Genomic DNA, 25,007 nt, shown 5'->3' with positions numbered 1-25,007 from the left:
CAGGTTTCATTGTGCAACTCTTTATCTCTTGAGAAAGCACTTATTTAAACACCCCAGTGTATTAATATGTCATGCTGTGAATTGTCATATCAAAGCAAGTTAAGCAGGTGCTGATTTCTGTTAAAAATACATTACGAGGTGCTGATTTATACCTCTTAGATCCTGGAGATTTCACTCAGAAGCCTTGGGGTTTTTTGGTTTTTGTTTTAAGTTTTTCAGAATAGTGCTTTTAGCTGTCTGCTTCTTTACTTTTAATGTTTTATACCAAGGATTTTAAGTTTTATCATGAAAAGAAGCTGTCATTACTTAGTGTAATCACAAGTGCAATGAATTTTTAAACTCTTAAAAAAAAGCGTATTGTTTTAGTACATAAGTGGACACTTAATTCTATATCTAAATGGAGAATTTACAGAAACCATGCCACCTATATGCAGTACCAGTGTTTCATCTGTTGGTCTCAATGTACACATTCTGTGTTATTCTCCTCAGATTCCGATATTCAATTCCCAAACTCTGTATTTTTCCCTCTGCCTTCTCACATCCAGAAGCAGTGTAAAGATGCCCATTGACTGGCCACATGTGCCACCACCTTTGGGTCTGGAAAAGACGGTCCCTCATACCTGCAGGGCATAGCAAGCGTTCACATGATATATTCTCTTTTAGATGCAAAACGACTCCAAGGGAGTGAGCATCTGTGTGTGGCGCTTTTCGTAGCCAGCCACCCATGTTTACAGGCAGAGTTGTCACGAAGTATTGCAACCCAGAATGAGGAACTGGTGACAAGAGAGGATGGAGGCGAGTGAAACTTTTATTAAAGGAAAGTGCCTTGGCTTGAAAAAGGCCTGTCTCTATCCGGCAGCATAGAGCAGCCATCAAGTGGAAGAAAGGGAGCAGGCAGGCGCCTCGGCTAATCTTTCTCCTGGGGGCCCAGGTGGACAAATTGGCAACCCCGTTCACAGCTTTTTTTCTTCTCCCCTTTGTATCATAAGAACTGCTAATCGGATCCATGCTGCTGCAACTGTGGTTAGTTATTAGCAGAATAAAAGCAGATTTCTTCAAAAGAACGGATGGGGGAAACGACTGCACAAAATTGCAAGGTTGTTAGAATCTTAAATGCACAGCAGTCGATTTTCCCCCTTACTCTGAATTAGACGATGAATACAAGTCTTTCATCTGTCACTATACCCATTGCTTCAGAAGGCAGCCAAATATTAAGCTTCTCAAACAAAAACGGAATCTTAGAAAGAGGAAAAATATTGAAGAGGAGTAAGAATGGGTAAGAGAAGGGAAAAATTAGGTTTTGTTTTTATTAATTTGCCCTGGTGAGAGAAATATAAACCGCCTGCTGTATTTAGTGTTGCCCCCTGCCTCTTACCTTACATCAAAGCGAGGATTAGAGAGAATAGAGCTGGTGGCTGTTCAGCATTTTATGTCTGGTGTTCTGCCTGAGGAAAGTTCAGAACCTGCCTCTTTGCTTACAGATAGCGGAGCGCTGTGGATCCGGATTTCCTGGGGAAAGCCAGGCAGGCTCTGCCATACCCAATGTGCACAGCAGACCTTTCCCTCCACATGTGGGTTTTCCCATGCCCGGTAGACCGGGGAGCTGTATACCTGAGCTTTAAAGCTATTGCAGAGGGGTCTTTAGATGAGAATGGCAGATTTTCAGCGCGGTAGTTTATATACTTAAGCACACCGTGGACTTTCACAGGGGGTGATTCCCAGATCCTCAAGATTCCCAAAGTGAAGCGGTTCCTGCTTTCAGCCAAATCACATTTTTGGTCATCTTGCCTATTTACTATTCGTGTCTTCACACCTGAAGTTAGCTAAAGTTGAGACGCTTTCCTTAACGTTCCCTCTTTTATTTAATGGCTGTGGCCCATTTTAATAAGGAGAATCCGTTGTATGTAAATGTTTTATGACTCCAGTTTATCTTTTTTTTTTTTTTTTTTGGAGACAGAGTCTCGCTCTGTCACCCTAGCTGGAGTGTAGCGGTGTGATTTCAGCTCACTGCAACCTCCACCTCCGGGGTTTAAGTGAGTCTCCGGCCTCAGCCTCCCAAGTAGCAGGCATTACAGTTGCCCGCCACCACGTTGTCACCAAGTGTTGGAACCCAGAATGAGGAATTTGTAGAGATGGAGTTTCACTTTGTTGGCCAGGCTGGTCTCAAACTAGTGACCTCAAGCGATCTGCCTGCCTCAACCTCCTAAAGTGCTAGGATTACAGGCATGAGCCATTGTGCTGGGCCACCTCCAGTTTATCTTTAATCAAAGCTGTGGTGACTTAAATAGTCAAGTCTAGAAGTCCGTGCATCACTGTATATCCTCTGACTTGTCCTTTGCCTTTCCAGAGGCTTTTCAGTTTCTTTGCCCCAAGTTCTCTGTAGAAAGTAATCTCCCCAAAGGGGATCTCGTGGGTATCAGTGATCAGACTGTTAAACCAACTTCCATGTGAAAAATGTTATGTGGTTTTAGTACATTTAACTAATAAAGGTTCTGGTTTGAATGTATTATAGCAGGCTGAGTGAATAACGTTTTGTAAGTTGGTCTTTAAGGGTTTTTATGAGGGCGTAGTTCCTATGGAGACCACCTCACTTCCACTTCTGTTTTCTACCTGTCAGCTGATCGTCTTTTGTAGCTCATCTATCTTCAAGTCTAGCAGTGAGGTTTAGAAAAAGACTTGGAACTCTCAGACCACAGTAGGAAGAAGAGCTGAAAAGCTTAATCCTGCAGATTTTGGATAGTTTATTAGTTTGTTTAGAATAAAGGTATATGGCCCTGTAAACAGTACATGGGAACAGTCTTGTTTTTTCAAGTTCAGGAATTTTAAGTTTCCTCATTCCATTAATGGCTCAGGAGTATCCAAGCCAGATTGCCTCTGAAGTGCCCATTTGTCTGTATTTTTAGGACCTAATGCCACATCAATAGTTTGTAATAGTTTGGATAAGGATTTAGGAAAGTCTAGCCCCATTTTGAATGAACTTTTGAGCCATATGACATGAAAAGTTTATCTCTCAATGCAGAGGGCTTAGCTCCTTAAAGGTGAGAACACTAGTTGCTGTGGTTCTGTGTTCTCAGGTGAAAGGTAGGGAAGGACATTCCTTTCTGGTTTATAATGCTCTAATTGGAGCTAGGATTTATTCACAATGAAGAGTTGTGTTGACAGCCTGTCACAAGCATCTTCCCCATCCCTCTGCCCTAACACAGGACCTTTCGGTAAGGGTGAGATGCTCCTATTTGAGACAGAGGCATACACACACACCCATGCTGAAAAGTAGGAAGCGTTAGAAGTTCACACTCAGGCATTTCAGATAAACTGTTAACCGTAACCACTAAGTGGGAGCCTGAGCCCATTCTGTATTTCAGTAGTTTGCCTGGAGCATATCGAAGCTGCTGTCAGTCAGCCTGCTTCTTCATTCTGAGAATAAGAGCGATTTTTTTCCCATTCTTAAAGCAAGTGAAATAGAAAACACTGAACACAAGGATGCTATGTTCTAAATAACTTCTGGGTTTTCTAACTCATCTAAATAAATGCCTTAGACCAGGACATTTGGTGAATGTATGGATTATCAAAAACTTATTTTTCTAACTCATCTAAATAAATGCCCAAGACCAGGACATTTGATCAATGTATGAATTATCAAAAACTAATTTTTCATTTACACCATTAGGTATCATACAGGTTTTTAAAGAAATGGCTGGTGAAATTCTTGTGCTGTATTGCAGAGCTGTACCATCTTATCACAGTCCAGTTTCTTTCTTTCTTTTTCTTTTTCTTTTTCTTTTTTTTGAGACAATGTTTCGTTCTTATTGCCCAGGCTGGAGTGCAATGACACAATCTTGGCTCACTGCAACCTCCGTCTCCCGGGTTCAAGCAGTTCTTCTGCCTCAGCCTCCCGAGTAGCTGGGATTACAGGCATGTGCCATCATGCCTGGCTAATTTTGTATTTTTAGTAGAGATGGGGTTTCTCCACGTTGGTCAGGCTGGTCTTGAGCTCCTGACCTCAGGTGATCTGCCCGCCATGGCCTCCATAGTGCTGGGATTACAGGCATGAGCCACTGCGCCCGGCCCACACTCTAGTTTCTAACTAAGTTAGATAAGATGTACAGTGATTTCCACAGATGTGGAGTCTACCATGCAACAACCAATGCTGTCTTTTTTTTTTAAATTGCATTTTAGGTTTTGGGGTACATGTGAAGAACATGCAAGATTGCCAATGCTGTCTCTTAACAAAATTATATTGTTGTTTATCATGGTGGAAGAAGAGATCCTGACCAGTTTTTCATGTTTCAGAAATTAAAAGAGCAACTAAATACAGCCCATATTAAGAAGTTATAGTGTAATTACTAGCAGGTCTGGCAGAATATAAGAAATATATCCTCCAGAAGATGGGTAAAATCAGATGGTGGCAGGTGAAATCCGTATTCCACTTTAAAGATCTGAAAGAGAGCTGATTTCCATGAGGATGTACTAGAATAAAGCAACCCAGTGTCTTAGTTTTGGATGCAGCAAAATTGCTTAGTCAATAGGAAGTACAAGATGAACATTATCATAGTAGTGGTGTACCAGTGCTTGGTTGCTACAGTGTGTTCTTTACATTTCTCACTAAAGTTAATGACACCACCAAAACTTCTTGACCAGAAGAAGAATAATTCAATTGCTAATCGCTGGAGACTATGAAATACATATTGATTTTGTAGCACCATTCCTGGGGAGTAACTTGATTATGATAGAGTTATTTCAAAGTGGTCGGAAGCATTCCTCCTTCTCAGAATTCAGCAACAACCACAGCAGTTTAATTCACATGAACCTAAGAATAGTGGGTCTAACCCTTGCAACTGTCACAGAGTTTATGAAGAGGACCCAAGTACTTGCCGCTAAACACCTCATGATCTCCATGTATCCTAAGGATCCTTACTGAGGACAACTGGCCAACAAAATTGTCCAGGTTTCCATGATTAAACGTGTCTTTTGATGTTAGTTATAAAAAGCCAATCTTCTTGAATTACTAATGGAAGAATATCATTTAGAACATTGTGCTCTATATAGTGAGTACTTTTTATTTATTTATTTATTTATTTATTTATTTATTTATTTACTTTTACCTCATTTTGTACATTCAAGCTAATCATCTCCAGTTTACCTGCAAACTTGTAAGACAAATAAATGTGTATTCTGGACAGTGTTCTCTCTTTAGCTCCTCCTTTATTTGCTTTTGCCGAGAGTCAGCTAACAGGGAAATTGGAAGGATGGGATGGATTTCGGGCACTAAAACTGAAACCAAGTAGTGTCCATCATTCAGACTCCAGATTTGCTATCTTGACTAATCATGTCAATATTCCATCTCAGATTAACTAAACCTGTCTTAGGTTAGTTGGCTTTTTAGCTGTAATGATGTGAAAGGAAGGAATAAATTTTCTCTGGCCACTACGACTTTTGAAAAATGGAATTTCTGAGTATTTCTATACCTAATAACACAGTATTATTTGAAAAGGGTTGAACGGTTTGTAGAGTTGGTTGTGGTTCAGATTTAGTGTTCTTGATCTTTCTGTGTTTCTAGAGTTGTATTCTGTAGTAATGCAGAAAGGAATTATCCCCAGGGAATTTTAGCCTCAATAAAGGATTAATGTGGGAATCCTGTTCATCTCATGTTTATTCTCTAACATCCCAGCACAAAAGTAGTAGAGTGTAATTTATGCAGTTGTATCTGATCAGCAGTTGATCTGATTTGTTGGTTTGTTTTGGTCTGATCTGAAAGAGTTGGGAAAATACTACAAGTAATAATTTATATAAACATTTACCTGCTAAATGTACTTACCATTTAAGTCTCAGACCTGTGCTGTATTGAGTACTAAGGAACCCAGTGCATTCTTAGATCTAGATTGCAGAGAACATAAACCAAGTTCTGTTACTAACATTTCTTTATGAAGACTTCCTCTTTAAATATGGAAGAATGTGAGATTGATATGTCAGTGTTGCTGTTATTAAATACTGCTTGATGTTTATTGGCTTTATGAGCACGTATTTCTGAATGTTTCTTTACTGGTATTAATCATTTAGAACAGGGATCACAAACTACAGCCCGAGGACCAAATTCAGACAACCACCTGTTTTTGTAAACAAAGTTTTATTTATGCTATTTTGTTTTCATGTTGGCCATGGCCACTTTTGAACTACAACAGCTGAGGTGAGTAGAAAACACATAGCCTGTGAAAACTAAACTATTTACTGTCCAGCAGTTTACCGAAAAAGTTTACCTAATCCTGATCTAGAATAATAAGATAAAATTGCATGATCACAGATAAGTTATATGAAGATCCAATTATGTATTAATCTGAGCTTGGTTCCTGGAATAATCAGCCATACATTTTTTTTTTCAACAAATACTTATCGAATGCTTATTGTATGCCTGATTCAAGAAATATAATATAGCAGGGAACCAAAGAGATGGAATTTTCTGTCCGTATGGAATGTACATTGTACTCAGATGAGACAAACAATAAACACAGAATTAAATTAAGAACCATGGGGAATGTAGGCCGGGCGTGGTGGCTCACAGCTGTAATCCCAGCACTTTGGGAGGCTGAGGTGGGTAGATCACAAGGACAGGAGATCGAGATCCTCCTGGCCAACATGGTGAAACCCTGTCTCTACTAAAAATACAAAAAAAAATTAGCCGAGTGTGGTGGCACCTGCCTGTAGTCCCAGCTACTTGGGAGGCTGAGGCAGGAGAATTGCTTGAACCCAGGAGGTGGAGATTGCAGTGAGCCAAGATCACACCACTGCACTACAACCTGGGCGACAGTGCGAGACTCTGTCTCAAAAAAAAAAAAAAAAAACAAAAAAAAAGCTATGGGGAGTGTTAATACTTGTAAAAAACTTAGAACGTGGCAGAGTGCCCCACCGTCTTGTTCTGTGAAGTATGCTAAGCTCTATGTCTCAGTCCATCCACTGTACATTATACTTACTGAATATGTGCTAATTTACCAAAATATATGTATTATCCACTTTTCCCCAATTCTGTTATATACTAAAATCCCAAAGTTATGTTACTTAGTTTGGTGATTATCTTGATCTGTTCTTAAAAGCTATTTTTAATTAGAAGAAATTCTCCCAAAACCTCTCATAGTGTAAGATTCTAAAGAAAATATTAGCAAACAGAATCTAACAGTACATTAAAAAATACACCTAAAGGATTATGAATCATTCTGTTATAAAGGCACATGCACACATGTGTTTGTTGTGGCACTGTTCACAATAGCAAAGACTTGGAACCAACCCAAATGCCCATCAGCGATAGACTGAATAAAGAAAATGTGGCACATATACACCATGGAATACTATGCAGCCATCACAAAGGATGAGTTCATGTTCTTTGCAGGGACATGGGTGAAACTGGAAACATCATTCTCAGCAAACTGACATAAGAACAGAAAATCAAACACAGCATGTTCTCACTCATAAGTGGGTGTTGAACAACGAGAGCACATGGACATGGGGTGGGAAACATCACACACCAGGGCCTGTAGGGGTAGGGGGCTAGGAGAGGAATAGCAGCGGGTGGGGGATTGGGGAGGGATAGCATTAGGAGAAATACCTAATGTGGATGACGGGGCAATGGATGCAGCACACCAGCACCATGGCACATGTATACCTATGTAACAAACCTGGGCGATCTGCACATGTACCCCAGAACTTAAAGTATAATAAATAAGTTTATAAAAAGAAAATAATGACCATAGTGGCATTTATTCTAGAAATGCAAAGTTGGTTCAACATTAACAACTATGTTATTAATATATACCATAAACATACATCTGATGGGGTGAAATCTCCTCTTTAACAAAACACCTAGTTATGATAAAAACACTCAAGGAAGTAGCAATGGAGAGATACACTCTCAACATGGTAAAATGTATATGCTTCAGTTTCAGTTATGGAATAGGGAAGCTCTAGAGGCATTTCCACTAAGATCACAAATGAGGCAAGGATCGTCACTATCTCCACTACTGTTCAATAATGTACTACAGATATTAGCCAACGTAGTTAGGCAAGATAACTCAATTAAAGGCATAAGGATGAGTATAGGAGAAATAAAACTGTCTATTTACAGATGATATAATAGTATGCCTGGAAAACCCCAGAGAGTCAATGACAAATTAGCAGTGAAAGAATTCATTTAATGCAGTATTAAGACATAAAATTAACATACAGAAAGCAGTAGTCTTTCTATACACAAACAATAAACAGTTAAAAGACACATCATGGTGAAGAGGATCCCATTTACAGTAGCAACAAGGAAGATTACATGTTTAGGAAGAAAATGTGCAAACCCTCTAGGTACCTGAAAGAAACTAAAGAAGACTTAAACCCATGAAAGACGTTTCTTGTTCTTGGATAGGATGAACTCAGCAGTCATGAGTTCTCCTTAAGTTATGATTTCAATCCAATTACAGTGAAAATAACAGTGAGCTATTTTATGTGGTTGGATAAGTTGATACTAAAGTTCATATAGAAAAACATGCAAGAAAACTTAGAAAACGCTGAAAAAGAAAAGGTGAGGTGCACTATTCTTACTGGACATTAAAACATGGTATAAAAGTACTACAACTAAAAGTAGTGTTTGCTGGTCAGTAGAATCGAAAAGGAAGTCCAGACATAGGCTAAATACATATGAAAATGTATTAAATGACAAAGATGATATCTCCAGTCACTGGGCTAAGAATGACTTTTTAAATAAATTGTGTTGGAATAATTGGGAGCCATGTGCAAAGAGATGAAGTTAGATCCATCCTCACATCAAGTAAACTGGAGGGATATGAAAAAAAAAAACCATGCATGTGCTCAAAGAAAACTAGGGTGAATTCCTCTTTAACCCTGGCTTAGAGAGTATAGCTTCCTAACTGTGACTCAAAATCCAAAGGCAATAAAAATAAAGACTGATAAATTTGACTACCTTAAAAAAAAATTTCCACACAAAAGACACACAAAATTCCACTACAAAAGACACTAGCAAAACTCAAAGACAGCTGACAAACTAGAAGATATTCATAATATATACCACAAAGGGCTACTATCTCTAATATATAAAGAACGCTTCAAAATTGCAGGGCAAAGGATTAAGAACCTAAACAGAAAAATAGGAGAAATACTTGAACAATTCACACACAAAAAAAAGATATTAAAGTAGCCCTCAAATACAAAAACGTAGTCAAACTCACTCAGAATCAGAGAAGTACAAATTCAGAAATTGCAGGCACCACTTCCTATGTAAGACTAGTAAAATTTTTTTTAACAACAACACATTCTGTTAGATTATGGAGAGACAGGCCCTTTAAACATTGCTTGTAGCAATATAAATTGGTACAAAATTTCTGGAAGGAAATTTGGAATTGTGTAACCTTCAGACCCAACAGTGCCACTTCAGGGAATTTTCCCTGAAGATAGACCCCAACAGTACAAAAATATATCCACAAAAAGATTGGAAACTGTCTAAATGCCCATACACAGGAGAGTGTTGAGTACACTATGTAGCACTCACACAAAGCGGTTCTGGGGAGCTGTTTTTAATATGGGGAAATGTTGCAAACTGATAGGAAGTACTTTCCAGGACAGCGTGAAAAAAGCAAAGCCCAAAAGATATGTAGGGGGTTGGAGCAGGAACCCACATCCAGGAACAGAGCCCTTTGCTCCTCCCTCAGAATGCATGGAGATCAGAAATCAGATGTTTATGCCCAAGAAAAGCAGGATTTCGTTCAGCACTTCTCCCAGATCGTTAGGGTGCTGACTGAGGGTGAGATGGGGCACCCAGAGACAGGAGATGCTATTGCCCGACGCAAGGAGGTCCTGGATCCTGGAGTACGCCGCCTTTGGTGGCAAGTATCACAGGGTTTGACGGTGCTAGTAGCATTCCAGGAGCTGGTGGAACCAAGGAAACAGAATGCTGATAGTCTCCAGCGGGCCCTGACTGTGGGCTGGTGTGTGGAACTGCTGCAAGCTTTCTTCCTGGTGGCAGATGACATCATGGATTCATCCCTCACCTGCCAGGGACAGATCTGCTGGTATCAGAATCCAGGCATGGGTTTGGATGCCATCAATGATGCTATCCTTCTGGAAGCATGTGTCTACAGCCTGCTCAAGCTCTACTGCCAGGAGCAGCCCTATTACCTGCACTTGATCAAGCTCTTCCTGCAGAGTTCCTATCAGACTGAGATTGGGCAGACCCTGGACCTCATCACAGCCCCCCAGGGCAATGTGGGATATCCGAAGATTCACTGAAAAGAGGTACAAATCTATTGTCAAGTACCAGATGGCTTTCTACTCCTGCCTTCCTGTAACTGCAGCCATGTACATGGCAGGAATTGATGGCAAGAAGGAGCATGCCAGTGCCAAGAAGATCCTGCTGGAGATGGGAGAGTTCTTTCAGATTCAGGATGATTACCTTGACCTCTTTGGGGACCCCAGTGTGACTGGCAGAGTTGGCACTGACATCCAGGACAACAAATGCTGGTGGTCCAGTGTCTGCAACGGTCCACTCTGGAACAACGCCAGATCCTGAAGGAAAATTACAGGCAGAAGGAGGCTGAGAAGGTGGCTCGAGTGAAGGCATTATATGAGGAGCTGGATCTGCCGGCCGTGTTCTTGCAGTGTGAGGAAGGCAGTTACAACCACATTATGGGTCTCATTGAACAGTATGCAGCACCCCTGCCCCCAGCTATCTTTCTGGGGCTTGTGCACAAAATCTAGAAGAGGAAAAAGTGACCTAGAGACTGCAACGGCAGGGAGAGGAGGCTCTCAATAAATAAATTCTTGTGTGAAAAAAAAAAAAAAAAAAAAAGATGTAGGATGTACTACAAACTTAGCAGCTTAAAACAAGGCACATTCATTATCTCAGTTCCCCTGGCAGAGAGTTCAGGCACCTCTTAGCTGGGTCCTTGCTCAGGACCTGACAAGGCTGCAATCAAGATGTCGGGCAGCCTGCATCCTCATCCGGTGGCTCGACTGGGGAACCATCCCAGTTTCATTCAGATTGTGGCAGCTTCATTTCCTTGTCGTCGTGGGAGTGAGATCCTGAGATTCTGGAGGCCTTCCATGTTCTTGCCTTAGGCTCAATTTACACCACAGAAGCCTAATTCCTAGAAGGTCTGAACCTGGTTTAAATGTCAGGCCCATTTGATTATTTCATAGTCAGCTGATTAGGGAATTTAATTATGTCTTCAAACTCCTTTCACATTTGCCATGTGACATAATTGCAGGAGTCACAGCCCATCACTTTCTTCACATTCTTTGGATATAATCACAGGTTCTGCTCTCAGTCAGGAGGAGGGGATTACTCACAAGTGTTACTCGTTGGCGGTCACTCGAGGGTGTGTCTGCCACAGTGAGTCCATATGGATTGAAATAATCTAATAAATAAGAAATTAAAAAGATATCTCTTCTCACAATGGAAGTCCAGTAACTAAATGTGGAAGAAAAAGAGGAAACAGAGAATCACCAGTAGCCAATAGCACTGTAATAAAAGTAAACAAGGTTTTCTATAGGATGCTGAAATTGATGGGTGCAGGTTTGAGGAGGCATAGCATTTGCATAGTCCCAAATTACCTTCCCAAAAATACTTACCAACTACAAAGGGAAAACAGATTGTACTGAGAAGGGTATGACATTTTTGTGGTACACTTCCCCAAATGCATTAACCTCATTTTAGTGATGAAAAAATAATATATCAGAGCAAACCAAATTTGGGACCATTCTACAGAATAACTGATCAGTACTCTTCAAAGGGGTCAAGTTCACAAAATAAAAGGAAGGACTGAGGTACTTACCAACTGGAGGAGGCTAACGGGAAGTCACTAAATGCAACGTGGGATGATCCCAGAAAAAAGACATGGCGCAGAAAAATGGGTACAATTCAAATGAGGTCTTTAGGTAAGTTTCTCGTCTAGATAATGCATTATGGTTATGTAAGATGTTAGCATTGGAGGAAGTGGGCTAAAGGATATAAGGGAACTCCTTGCATTATTTTTGCATGTTTTCTCTAAGTCTAAAATAAATTTAAAATAAAAGCATGTTTTTAAAAAATTATAGCATAGACTTAGGCTGATAATTTTATGTCAGTAAAAGTAGAAATTCAGGTGACAGTCCTGCACCAAAATTTTGCACATTGTTGTATATGTGATCACTGGAGAATATGTAAGTGTACAATAGTGGAACGTATTCTGATTCATAGTATACTTGTATTTTTTTCCATGATGCTTACATCATAATAGACATTGCTGAGGAAAGAACACACGATTTTAATGTTAAAATGCCTTAGTAAGGTTGGTTGGTTCACTGCCTGGCAGCATTCTCTTTAAAAATTATTTCTGCACTTAGTTTGAAAGGTTTTACTTGTGACCAACACATGTCATATAAAAATCCATAGTTTTGAAGGTGTTTACTGAATTTGGTTGGTTTGGAGGGCTCTGAATTTTCTTCTTATATGGGCCGTGGACACAAATGAGTCTTCTGTGTCACTTTCTCAAATGCATTTTCTGAATCATTATCTGCTGTGAGGATGCTTAAACTATGCCTGTGGAAGATCAAGTTGTTTCTTAGTAACTGTAGTTACTAAATCATAGTAACTATGACTTGGTAGTTATGAAGCTGTGGATAGAAAAATAGGGAGTAAAGGAAAACGAATCAGATGGTTTGGGTGAATCCGTATCATGATAAAGCTTGTGTTTCTTTAACAGAATGAATTTAATATGTGAATATTCTCATTGCTTTAAAGGGACATCTGTGTTAGAATTACACCACACAACCAGCAGGGCTGCTTGACTGTGGCGGTATTGGATGAATCATGGGATGCATTTCTTACAGCCTTTTTTATTTCTACTTGAAATACTGTGCATAAGAGCAGTGCCTCGGGCGTGCACCATCTAAGCCACAGTGCCCTGTGTTCACATAGAATTACTGTTTGTTTTTACTGTCATGAGTCTATGAATCCAGCCTGTCATGCAGAAGTGATCCTTATAATGTAAGCACTTACTGTCTTGCTGCAGCTGATTCCCCAGTGACATTTTAAAAAGTCAGTATTTGGCTGCAGAGTGCTTTAAATTTCTAAATGGGCTATAGATTGGAAGCCTTAGGGTATTTCATAGGAAGCACATGACCCTGCAGTGAACACACAGCAACTTTTGTAGATCTGTAGCCAAGTTGGTGACCAGTATTTACCCTTGAAATTGTTTTGGTTCAGAATGTTAAGTGTTTTTTACTCTGCATTTAATTATTTGGTACTATGCTAATCTACTACAAATGTCTGAAACTAAATGGATACTTAATGAAGTCTATACTATTTGTCCAGGTCTTTTATTCTACTAGGTATGTTTGTAATGTGAAAAGCAGCTTCTAGTGGTGACACAGTGCGTATTTCTCAGTGTCTGTAAATTCAGGTCTTTGGTTTTCACTTAATCTGAAAATAAGAGTAGCAGTTAAACACTCAGGAACACTCAGAAATACATGAACGGCCGGGCACGGTGGCTCAAGCCTGTTATCCCAGCACTTTGGGAGGCCGAGGCGGGTGGATCACGAGATCAAGAGATCGAGACCATCCTGGTCAACATGGTGAAACCCCGTCTCTACTAAAAATACAAAAAAATCAGCTGGACGTGGTGGTGCGTGCCTGTAATCCCAGCTACTCGAGAGGCTGAGGCAGGAGAATTGCCTGAACCCAGGAGGCGGAGGTTGCAGTGAGCCGAGATGGCGCCATTGCACTCCAGCCTGGGTAACAAGAGCGAAACTGCGTCTCCAAAAAAAAAAAAAAAGAAATACATGAACAAGTTTTACATTCTTCTCTGAAAGAAGCCTAAGCCCCTAAAAACAATTGTTTTATAGCAGTATTTTAACAGCTATTTATATCTGTTATCTAAACTAATAATCCTATTCCTGCCCCTCTGGCTGTCACAGATAACACCATGATGAGACTTAGTAAGGAGTAACAATTCCGGGACCGTGTCCTGCCTGGCCACGTTCGTAACAGACCCATCTTAGAGAACCACAAGAGGGTTGGTTGGTGTACGTCGTAAAAGACCAGGCTTTGTGTTCAGTGTGTCCCGAACTCCATGGGGGTGAATTGGCAATGATCTTTAGGACATTAATTGTTTTCTCTGTTATTTGTGATTCTTTTGAGCAATATGCATGACTGTGAAGCAGTGGGTCTGATGGGGTCAGAGTAGTTAGCCTGATCTGGCAGGGTCTCGTACCAGAGGACTGTGCCTTGTGTGAGTGTATTTGTGTTTCCAATTTACTGAAGCGAGCGGGGAGGGTAGAAGAGAAAATAGCATGGTTCTCATGTCATGAGAGCTGGTGCCTTGAGGACTGTGCTGAATTCAACTGCCTTTTTAATTCCATTATAATTTTAGGCTTAAAAATGCATCTAAACCTCTGAGCCAAAAAGTGAGTTGAGATCATTAGCTACCTCCAATGATTTTTAAATTTCAAAATCTTGTCTCCTGACTTCACATGACTCATTATCTCTCTTTTATCAGTATAGTAAGAAGTATCTTCCTTTAAATAATATTCCCAGATTATGATTTATTATTTGTTATGATAAGAGAGAGATTGAAGGAATACAGGTAAGGTTCCTGTCTTAAGGAGCTTACAGTGTGTTTGGAAAAGACAAACGGAGCATACATTTAAAACTGGAAATTAAATAGATATGATTGTTGTATGAGCAATAAAAATCAAAAGAGATGCAGAATAATAGTCCCTTCTTTACTGATTATATATACTGAATTTTATAGTATGGTTTTTGTTTCTTAATGGAAGTCTTCTAAGTTTATGCTAACTCTCTGACGAATACTGAAGACTTTTTAGAAGTCTGTTGCTATTACTGTGTTGATTGGATGTTACCAGGAGTAATTGTCAGCCACTCCACATGCCCGCTCACCTGGAGATTCATGTAAGATTCAGGAGGATGAGTTTGGCCCAACTGGCCTACGTTTTCTTATATACATTGAAGAAGTGTGTGGCAAGAAATTTCAGCCACAGATTGATTCGTATATGAGTTCAGGAACTCATTCAGTAACAACTTTTGAGCAAGTGTTTTGCTAAATATGTTTATTCATGTTTCCTCTTTGTTTCACAGGTAAAAGAGGAACTATTACACTCTGAGCTATGTCTTTTTTTAATGGGGCTATGTCTTTTATGATCATAAAAATTGAATGTAGCTGTGTCTTGGTTTTGCATGACTGCACTATTAATGCAAAGGGTTCCCCCATCCCCACTTCCCCTCCTGTGTTTTACAGGCAGTCAGATGCCTCCGCAGCCACCCGGGAGCCAGTCAGAATCCAGTTCCCATCCCGCCTTGAGCCAGTCACCAATGCCACAGGAAAGAGGTTCGTCTCCCGTTCATGTCTTACATGCCAATAGTGCTTTCAGGTGATAAGGCTGGTGTGAGTTTGCTTACCTATGTGCCTCCTTATCAACACTTTTTTAAAGGATGTTTTCTTATCAGGTGGAAGAAATAAACAATAACCCTACCAACAAATATGGAGAGGAGGGAGGATGCTTTCTTGCAGGTTGGGTGAAGTCTTATCAAAGTACAGTTCAAGGCCCAAAGAACGTGTGTATCCGCATAGCACCTTGAAGCACAGTGTACATACGGCTGGAGTCTGGTATTTGATGTAGCTCATTAAAGATAACTGTGAATGACTCAAGTCGGGTATCAGTCCCAATGTGGGGGTGGAGGGCTGTGTTAATACTGCTTATTCCCCGATACTTAATAGTAAGATTTTAAACCCAGAGCAAGACCCTGTCTTAATAAATTGTAAGATGTCGGAACTGGAGCAGACCTAAAAGTGTGTATGGGGCAGTCACCTAGAGCCACTGCGGAGCATAGAGCTTACATGTGACTTCCCTTATTCTCAGGGCTAGTTACTGCCAGTTCCAGAAAAAAAAAACCAATATGGGCTTTTCCTGAAGCCTTTAGAGAGAAGTGGCCCCACATCTGCCGGTGCTCTTGACCTTTAGCTCAGTCCTGCACGTTATCCCTGCCAGGCGTTTCTTGCTGCCTTGCAGAGACCTTAGGCTCACCCGTATTTACCTCTGTTTTCATTCTCTCCTGGAGCAGTAAAGCTACTCGTGGTGGTAGTGGTGGTTTTAACCCAGATAGGTGTGTTCCGGAGGTACAGGCGTACCTGCTGCACCCCTGGTGTGGTGGCAGGTCACTTCTTGCTGTGGGGTGAGGCTGCTCCACTCCACACCAAAAGAGATAACCATGGTCCTTCACTCCCTCCTTTCTCACACAGGCCCAAAGGCCAGAATTCCCACCATGGCAGCTAATACATACTGGGCTCCCGACCCCTACAGTTTATAATAATTTGTATATAAGTGGTAAAGATGATAATTTGCTTCTGATCAGAATTATGAAGTTTAAGTTGTTTTACATGTTAAAAACTCAGCAGCATGTTCAGAAAGTAATGTCAATGAGAAGATTTGCTTTATCTGCACATCATTGGTGTTGAAATGAACGTTTCGTAGAGATAAAATGAATTTTTTATTTTCTAATACCATTACATATTTAACTTTTTTATTGTAGTTTAAGGCATGGTTGATAATATAATACGTTTTAATAGTAGAATAGTTAACGGTTTTTAAACTTCGTGAGAATCACCTGGAGGACTTGCTAAAAGAGATTTCTGGGTCCCACCCCAGGTTTTCAATGCAGGAGGTTTGAATTGGGACGTTTAAAACCTCCGTTTTTAAAAATACAGACACATGTAGGTATTGCTACAGGTATTACACTTTAGTAAAATAAAATCATAAAATTAAAACCTCCATTTTTGCTAGTTCTCAGATATTGCTGATGCCAGTGGCTTGAGGATCAAACCTTGAGAACCCCTGCCTTATAATGGAACAATCATAGGTTTTCAAAGTGGGAGAATCACCTGATCCCAGAAAGGTTCAGGTTGCAATGAGCTGTGATTACGCCGCTGCACTCCACCCTGAGCGACAGAGTGAGACCCTGTCTCAAAAAAAAAAAAAAACTAAAATAGATTTTAATAAGGGTATGAATATGTGTATTTGTTTCCCTAAATTCTCTGCTGTGACCTGCTCTAAATCATCCCTTCATTCCATATTGTCTCCATAAATTGCTGGATCTGTGTGAACTCCTCATCTGGCTCTGGTATCTTGAAGGCATTATAGAGTTCATAGTGTGCTGGTGCCAAGCAAGTGGGATTCTCACTAAAATCCTTTTTTTTTTTTTTGGCTGTGAGTTGCACCTGTGTTGTATTGTTGGATCACCGGGGGCATGGGGGAGGAAATTGTCTTGTACTGGGTGCCTACTGGCGTCAGGCCCAGAACCGAGATGAAGATTCACCCCATAGCACTGTAGCATCACTCTCACTGGTACTGCTCTTTTTATTTTAACAAGTGGTAAAGGGTAAGAGGTCCCTTATTTGAAAGTCTTAAAATTTTAGCCTTTGTTACTAAGAAGAAAAAGGGAAACCCTCTCAGATCCTTGAACATTGTCTTACCCAACCCTTTCCAATAGATGTATGTTTGAAAAATTGGGCAGTGTGGAAAACCAGAGGTGAAGAACAGAGGACAATGAGGAAACTTAGCTAACTCCAGCTTTTCACTTACATGGATACACACTTTCAAGGCAAAATCTAGGCTTTTTAGTGGTACCACTATGTGGAAATTACCATGTTAATATGATTATGGTTCTTCCTTTGATTACCTTTATTATATGTGGTGTAGTTTCAGTAACTGATACCAGATACATAACAATCTGGATGGTTATGACCATTTCTTTCAAACAGTAAATGTAAATCTTTTAAGTTGCTAAATGAATTGATTTTTATGACTGTGATCTGTAAACCTCCTCTGAAAGACTGTCAGAGACGTTATTATACTGTATTAGTTCATTTTCCCACTGCTATAAAGAACCACCAGAGACTGGGTCATTTTAAAGCAAAGAGGTTTAACGGACTCACAGTCCTGCAGGGTGTGCAGGAGACCTGGCTGGGGAGGCCTATGGAAACTTCCAGGCGTGGCGGAAGGTGAAGGCAAATTCAGCACATTGTACATGCCAGGAGCAGGAGGAAGAGAGAGCGGAAGGGGAGGTGCTACACACTTGTAAACAACCATATGTCATGAGCGCTCAGGAGACAGCACTAGGGGGATGGTGCCGAACCATTAGAAACCACCGCCATGATCCAGTCACCTCCCAGCAGGCCCCACCTCCCACATTTGGGATCACAGTTCAACATGGGATTTGGGTGGGGACACAAAGCCAAGCTATGTGCATTCCCTTCTGTATGTGTTTGCTGGTTAGGCAACACCCTGACAAGGAAAACTTTCTATTTTAATGACTTTTATGTTAGATGATGCTTTGCCTTGCATGAGGGAAATTTCCTCCAGTACTGGGTAGCCAGGCTGTAAAGAAAATGGCTTTATTATTTGTTAAAATTTAGGAAGACATGTTAGCTCCTAATAACCTTTGATCAAATGCCATTTAATCAGGTGTTTATCTGATAAATGGCAAATGACAGTCACTGTAATGCTTTGATACAATAATGAAAACATTTGTTGGACCATCATTTGCTGTGTACCAGCAGCATACACAATGGAAAGTAGATCTAAGGAAACTCTTAATAGGAAAGTCCCCAAAATTGATTTCCCCATATTGGAAAGTAACTTAACTTTATTTATACCCTTAAAATTGATACATACCCTCCTTGTTTAGGGAAGTGCCGAAAGAAACAGGCTAAGAAATACATTAGTGAATTAGCATCTTTAAAAAAAAAAAAAAAAAGTATGTCAGGCTGGGCACAGTGGCTCACATCTGTAATCCCAGCACTTTGGGAGGCTGAGGCAAGCAGATCACCTGAGGTCAGGAATTCGAGACCAGCCTGGCCAAAATGGTGAAACCCTGTCTCCACTAAAAACACAAAAAAATTAGCCAGGCATGGTGGCGTGTGCTAGTCCCAACTACTCAGGAGCCTGAGGCAGGAGAATCACTTGAACCTGGGAGGTGGAGGTTGCAGTGAGCTGAGATTGCACCACTGCACTCCAGCCTGAGCAACAGAGCAAGACTTCATCTCAAAAAAATTAGAAAAAAAGGTATGTCACAGAAACCATAGACCCTGATAGACAAGGTAATGACATTGCTTCTCTACTGCTGAGTGCTAAAATAACCAAATTAAACAGTTCTTTTTACACTTAGTTTGTTTTAATAAGATTATGATAATATAGTAATATTCCACTGTATACATACTTTTTTTAATCTACCCACAAGAGATAACATTTTCTTTAATGCAAAGACTCTAGAAACATATGCACAGAGATGAGATGATAGAGAGAGATGATGCAACCTACTTCTGTCTGGAGGTGCAGTTTTCTGAGTCCTCCCTCAGAGTCCCCATGGGGCACAGTGATGCTGACTACACTGTCCTGAAGCCTGAGTCCCTCCAGGCTCAAGAAGTGGAACCCTTGCTCCGCTCTTTTCTGCGCGTCCTTGTGTTTCCATTCAGGAAAAGCATACGTTAATAAACCACGTACCCTGTGTTTAAGAGGTTCTGCAAACCTCTGGTGAGCTCGGTGAAGTGCCCAGATTTCCTAACAGCAGCCGTTGCGAGCCTGCAGCTCCCATCGCCACCCCATCTCATTTTACTGCCCATATTATCCGGTGGTTTTGGTATTGGGTTTTGTCTTAGGACGTCAGTCACAAATCCATGTCCCCAGATTGAACATAGATGAAAATAACTGTGAGTGTCTACAGTTTTATATTTTCTATGTATAGAAGGTATTTGTGCAAGTAAATATGGATACAGCATCATAGGTCACAAATGGAGGGAAAGCTTTAGCGATTTATTCGGCTCTTTACTCTCTTACGTAGTATCGCCTCCTCTCCATTTTTATCTGTTTTCCAATATAAAACCTGATTTAGTATTGTGCTGCTGGAACATCTTTTTAACTAAATAAAGAAGATTAGTTCCAATTTTTCGGTCTTTACTTCTTCAATACTTACGTAAATTTTGAAGAAAAAAGGTCAAAACCTCAGTTTAGTATTCTGTAGTAACACATTTGCCATTGGTTTTTACTTCAAGCCAAATCTCTCTGTAGACCTCATAAAGCAATATACAGAATTGTTACTAAATCACCTTGCCAAAAAATAAAGCACTGTAAATTAGGCCACCTAGGCATTGGAGGAACACTTCAGATAACCTTAAAATACTGAAGTGAACCTTAAAAAAATGGTAGGTGAGAAGTTTAGATTTGTTTTATCCTCATTTCTTAATCTTTAACATGTATGTCTTGAAATTCAAAAAGAACATTAGGAAATGGCTTATTAATAGATTGTCCTCTTTCTCAATAAGTCTTAGAGGAATATGGAATAGTCATCTGAGTAGATAAATAAGTATAATAATTATTAACATTAAAGTTATCACATTTTTAACCCCGGTGACACCTTAAGTTTAATGAAACTAACAAATGCCCTTCTAGTTTATTGGATTAGCAATTAGGTGAAAATGCTGAAAGAAAGCTTATTTATTTGGACAGATGTAGAGAGGTCAGAATTAATTTTTCGAAAACCTTCTAATTGAATTCCCTTTTAATTTCACAGTGGTGTCTAGTTAAAGATTCATGTTAATGCTGGTGATTTTCTGAAGGTCTGAACCAGATCTGGATTCTCAAAATCAACATAGGTTATTTAACCCTTGCCAGCAGGGACTTTCCTAGTGTAATCCCATAGTATTTGAATAATTAGAAGGCAGTAATGAGGATTTAATTAGTCCTCGAGATATGCTGAAGCAGAACCCCTAAGAACTTCCCCTTTCGGACAGGGATGCGAGTAGAATTGCTGCTGCTGCAGGACTGCGAGGTGCGAGGAAATGTATTCTGTTGCTGGAGGCAGTTCTTTGGCACCATTGTGTGGCCGTCAGATTGGGGCTGAAAGCATCCTGGGTGAAATCTTCCAGAATTATGGAGTAACAGCCCCCCAACTGTCCTTTCTGTCCACCTTCCAACCTACACAAGGACTGGCTTTTTCTCTCCACTGTTTGAAAAACAGAGTTGTATTTAAAGCATACTGTACCTGATTGAGAATGGACTTTGCTTTATCAGTGGCACCAACATTAGATGAGCTGGACAAGTCGTGTATTTTCTCTATAATTCTATAGAGAAAATAGATAACATTTTGTGTTGTTATAAGCCTCTGGTATTTTGTCCAGCCAAACATAGGGATCTTGACATCTGTTTGTCAGCAGAATCACAGAAATCTCATCTTTCGAATCTGATGTTCGTGTAGTAATATTTGTCAGTAGCTACATTTTTATAAATACAGATAGTGCCATTACCCAGCAAAAGTGTATAGCAGATGGGGTATGATCAGGCATTTAGATGTTCTTTTTGGGTACTTCCGCAAAAAGTTGAATCAAAATTTCTATACTTCAAAAGTCTGAGGTTTCAAACTTACATATTTTGTTTAGACAGAATAGTCTTTATCATTGAATATTTCATTATTGAGTATGTCTTCATTTTCTATGTGCTGCCTCTGTTATTAAACCCGAATGTTAACTGCCTTGATATAATTTTATTCCCACTAATTAATGGTATGTATATTTTAGCTTCTTTACAAAGTCAATAGAATTTCTCGTGAAATTTCTAGTCACATTCTATTCTCATAGGGTACATCTTTTGGCTTGGGGCAAATCTTTGTCTTACCTTTTAATGCAATGAGTGGAGAAAGAGAATGAATTCAGTGTCTTCCTGTGAGTCCTGCTGAGCTTCTCAAGGGCCTTTGTGGCTGTCGGTGTTCCTCCCCTGCCAAGCGTCCCCATGGCGGCAGCAGGCGGGGTCTTCGTGGGCACTCGGCAGAGACTGGGCCAAACTACTAAAGCCATCCAGCTCTCAATCCCTCTCAAAGCACAAGACAATCAAAATAGAAAATGTGACCAGGCATGGTGGCTCACGCCTGTAATCCCAGCACTTTGGGAGGCCGAGGTGGGTGGATCATGAGTTCAAGAGATCGAGACCATCTTGGCCAACATGGTGAAACCCCGTCTCTACTAAAAATACAAAAATTAGCTGGGCTTGGTGGCATGCACCTGTAGTCCCAGCTACTCGGGAGACTGAGCCAGGAGAATTGCTTGAACCCGGGAGGCAGAGGTTGCAATGAGCCGAGATCGCGCCACTGCACTCCAGCCTGGCTTCTGGCGACAGAGTGAGACTGTTTCAAAAAAAAAAAAAAAAGTTTATTCTTCTTGAATGAAGAAAGCTTACAGTTTTACCAATGAATACTGTATGTCAGTTGGCTGTAATGTGGTATTTGTCCCTCTGAACTCACTGTTAGCATTAAGATCTTGCACAAGATTAAAGCTACCACTGCTGCCCCCCACCACCCCCACTCTGGAAGATGCATTTCCGTAAATGCACAGCTGTACAGGGTGAGCCACAGCCCTTGCCCCTGGAGCCTGGCACTAGATGGATGGTGCTGAGGCCCCTCCCCAGCCTAACTGTGGTCTTTATGACCTAGGGGCTTTTAGATAGAAATAAGTAAAATTTTGAAAATATTTTTGCTGTTGCTAGCTAGTTTCATGGTGATATTTATACCAAAAGTTATTTTTTTAATTTGAAAATTACTCTTGAATATCTTAATTGACCTGATTCCTTAATATTCAAGAACAGATTAACAAGTCAGTACTGAAATGAAGGTGACCACCAAGGTAATCGTTAAGTTTTGGAAGTGGGCTTTGACACCTTTTTATGTTTTTGCAGGAGAAAAAAAAAAAAAACTACGGAAACTGTTTTGTTCTTCTTTCTATTGGAATCTCAATTGTGTGACAGTAAATCAGCAGATACTGAGATGTTTCACAGGATATACTAGTTGTCAGAAAATGTTCTCTTAATTCACCTTTCTAGTTTTAAAGAGCAAATGTATCATTTTCCTAATGTATGCTGTGTATGTTTATAAATCAACCTGGTAGGGCATCCACAATAATCTGCCCTTACCCCCAGATGCAATTAACTCAGCCTCTGCTCTTAATTGAAGATTTCCTCTTTGTGATCTGTGAAAGATGAAAATAAACCCAAATGGGAGGCTTTATACAAAAGAGAGTATCGAGACACCGCTTTGGAAAGCTGCTTCTAATTTCCTCAGCCTCAAAACTCTGCCTCTGTGCTAGATGGTAGACCAAGCCAAAGCTAGTCAGTAATGAAGGAAGTCACGGCCCAGGACTGGTGTTAGGTATATCATTAAGTTCCTTTTAAGCCTGCTATCCAGAAATAGGCTCATCCCAAAGCTGGAAAAGCAAATGTCATACAGAATAAGAGTCCATTTGTATTCATTGAGGAATCATCAGTCAAAATTTTAGAACATACCAAAATAAGCATCATTTTGTTACTTTATGCAGTAATTTTTTGAATCAGAAATTAAAGTGGGCTTTTAATACTTAACACTCATTTGTGATTGTCTCATTATTCTTCACTAAAAGTATTTGAGAACATCTGAATCTTAGGTAAATTCATTGATTTATAACAACACTTTTTCCTGTTTCTTTTGTGTTTTTTCTGCATCGGCGAAAAGACATACATTGTCTGTATGCCTTTTTCCAAAGCCAAAAATTATTTTTCTCCCTGCGTCTGCCCCAAACGAGTCACCAAGCTCCACCAGCTCTTCCCCAGTAGAGGTGCCCACACACCCGTTCCCAGTGCCCACCGTCCCCACTCTAGTCCGGCCACCTGGTTAACCTAACAGCCTCCTTGCTGTTCCTCCTATCCCCAGCCTCATGCCCCTGAGATCATATTCCACCTCCTCAGAATGGTGAGAGCATGTCATTCCTCGCATATGTGCCTTCAGTTGCCTTCCTGCGCTCTGGATAAAGGCGCACTGGCCTGTGTGGTCCAGGGGCCTGTCCTGACCCAGCCCCAGCTTTCTTTGCTGTCCTACCTGTCATCACACTGCTCTCTCTCAAACACCTGCCATACTGAACGTATTTTGGGATCTTTATATGAACTTTCCGACTGGAACACTTCTGCACCCACACCACCTCAACCGCGCCCCTGGGCCATCTCAGCCGCGCCCTCGTGCCACCTCACCTGCACCCTCACCACCCCTGTGGGTCTTCTTAAACATGTGTATCTTGTCCTAATTCTTCAGGTCCGCAACCTGGCTCTTAGTAGGTGCTTGAGTCAGTGTTTGTTGAGTGAACAAATGAAGGAAGCATAACAAGTCATGGTGCTGCCCCTGTGGGCTAGACGACATGTGAAGCAGCCCAGATGTGTGCAGTGTTGGTGACCCATTAACAGCTGAGATTACAGTGGATTCACAGTTAAACTCTCCTCCAGACTCCGGAACATGGCCTTGTCAGTTTTTCAGAAGTCCAGGACCTCATGTTTTATCTGCCATTTCTCATTTCAATCTGCAGAGACTTTGGAGTCAGAAGATCTGGGTTTAGGTACACGCTTTATCACTAACTAGTTTTGTATCCTTGGACTGTTGGTGAATTGAGGATCATGGATATACTGCATAGTTCAAATACGATTTTGTATCCGATGGTAAAAATTGCAAAGCACTGTGAACATAGTAAATGTAAGATCAGGTATAGATACCTCAGGTGAGACCTGGGTCAAAAGCCTTAAAACGTAGTTTCTTTGTTTCTCCATACATACATAGTCTTTTTCCTCAGCACTGAAGTGGGCTTTTGCATCTAAAACTGACAGGATTTGTATAAGGAAAGACTGAATATTCTGTCCCCATCTGCCATCTTGGGTGCTCAATCTGACCCCTCCCTGGACTCTCGGGCGGTGTAAGTTTCAGGACCAGTCAGTAGCGGAGAGGAGTTTTTAGGGTAGATGGGGACAGCTTAGAGGTTGCTGTGCCCGGCTCCAAGTATCAGGCTCTGTGGTAGTGGAGAAGGGAGGGAGTCATTGTGTCAGTTAACCTAACAGCACAGCTGGTGTGGCGCAGGGGGGCCTGGGTTCAAGCCTTGAACGGACCATTAGTTTTCATCTTCCTCAAAGCG

The 25,007-nt window shown here is 40.7% G+C and overlaps 1 protein-coding gene and 1 pseudogene across 10 annotated transcripts in view; both read left to right on the top strand.

Annotated features, from left to right (window-relative positions):
• The window catches only part of ARID1B (AT-rich interaction domain 1B), a 438,299-nt gene that overhangs the window by 320,798 nt on the left and 92,494 nt on the right, over nucleotides 1-25,007 (top strand). For 8 of the 10 annotated variants that reach the window (XM_039467048.2, XM_039467065.2, XM_039467051.2 and 5 more), the window contains one exon: nucleotides 15,282-15,371. The exons of the other annotated variants lie outside the window; for them this stretch is intronic. In XM_039467048.2, the coding sequence (XP_039322982.2) occupies nucleotides 15,282-15,371 (90 nt within the window). The remainder of the gene's footprint in view (nucleotides 1-15,281; nucleotides 15,372-25,007) is intronic. 10 annotated transcript variants of the gene reach the window in all.
• On the top strand, nucleotides 7,590-13,803 carry LOC141584237 (farnesyl pyrophosphate synthase pseudogene; annotated as a pseudogene).

The sequence above is a fragment of the Saimiri boliviensis genome, chromosome 4, assembly GCF_048565385.1.
Source record: "Saimiri boliviensis isolate mSaiBol1 chromosome 4, mSaiBol1.pri, whole genome shotgun sequence".
Lineage (NCBI taxonomy): Eukaryota > Metazoa > Chordata > Mammalia > Primates > Cebidae > Saimiri > Saimiri boliviensis.
Note: the sequence above shows the minus strand (reverse complement) of the source record. Positions and strands in the feature narration are given on the sequence as shown.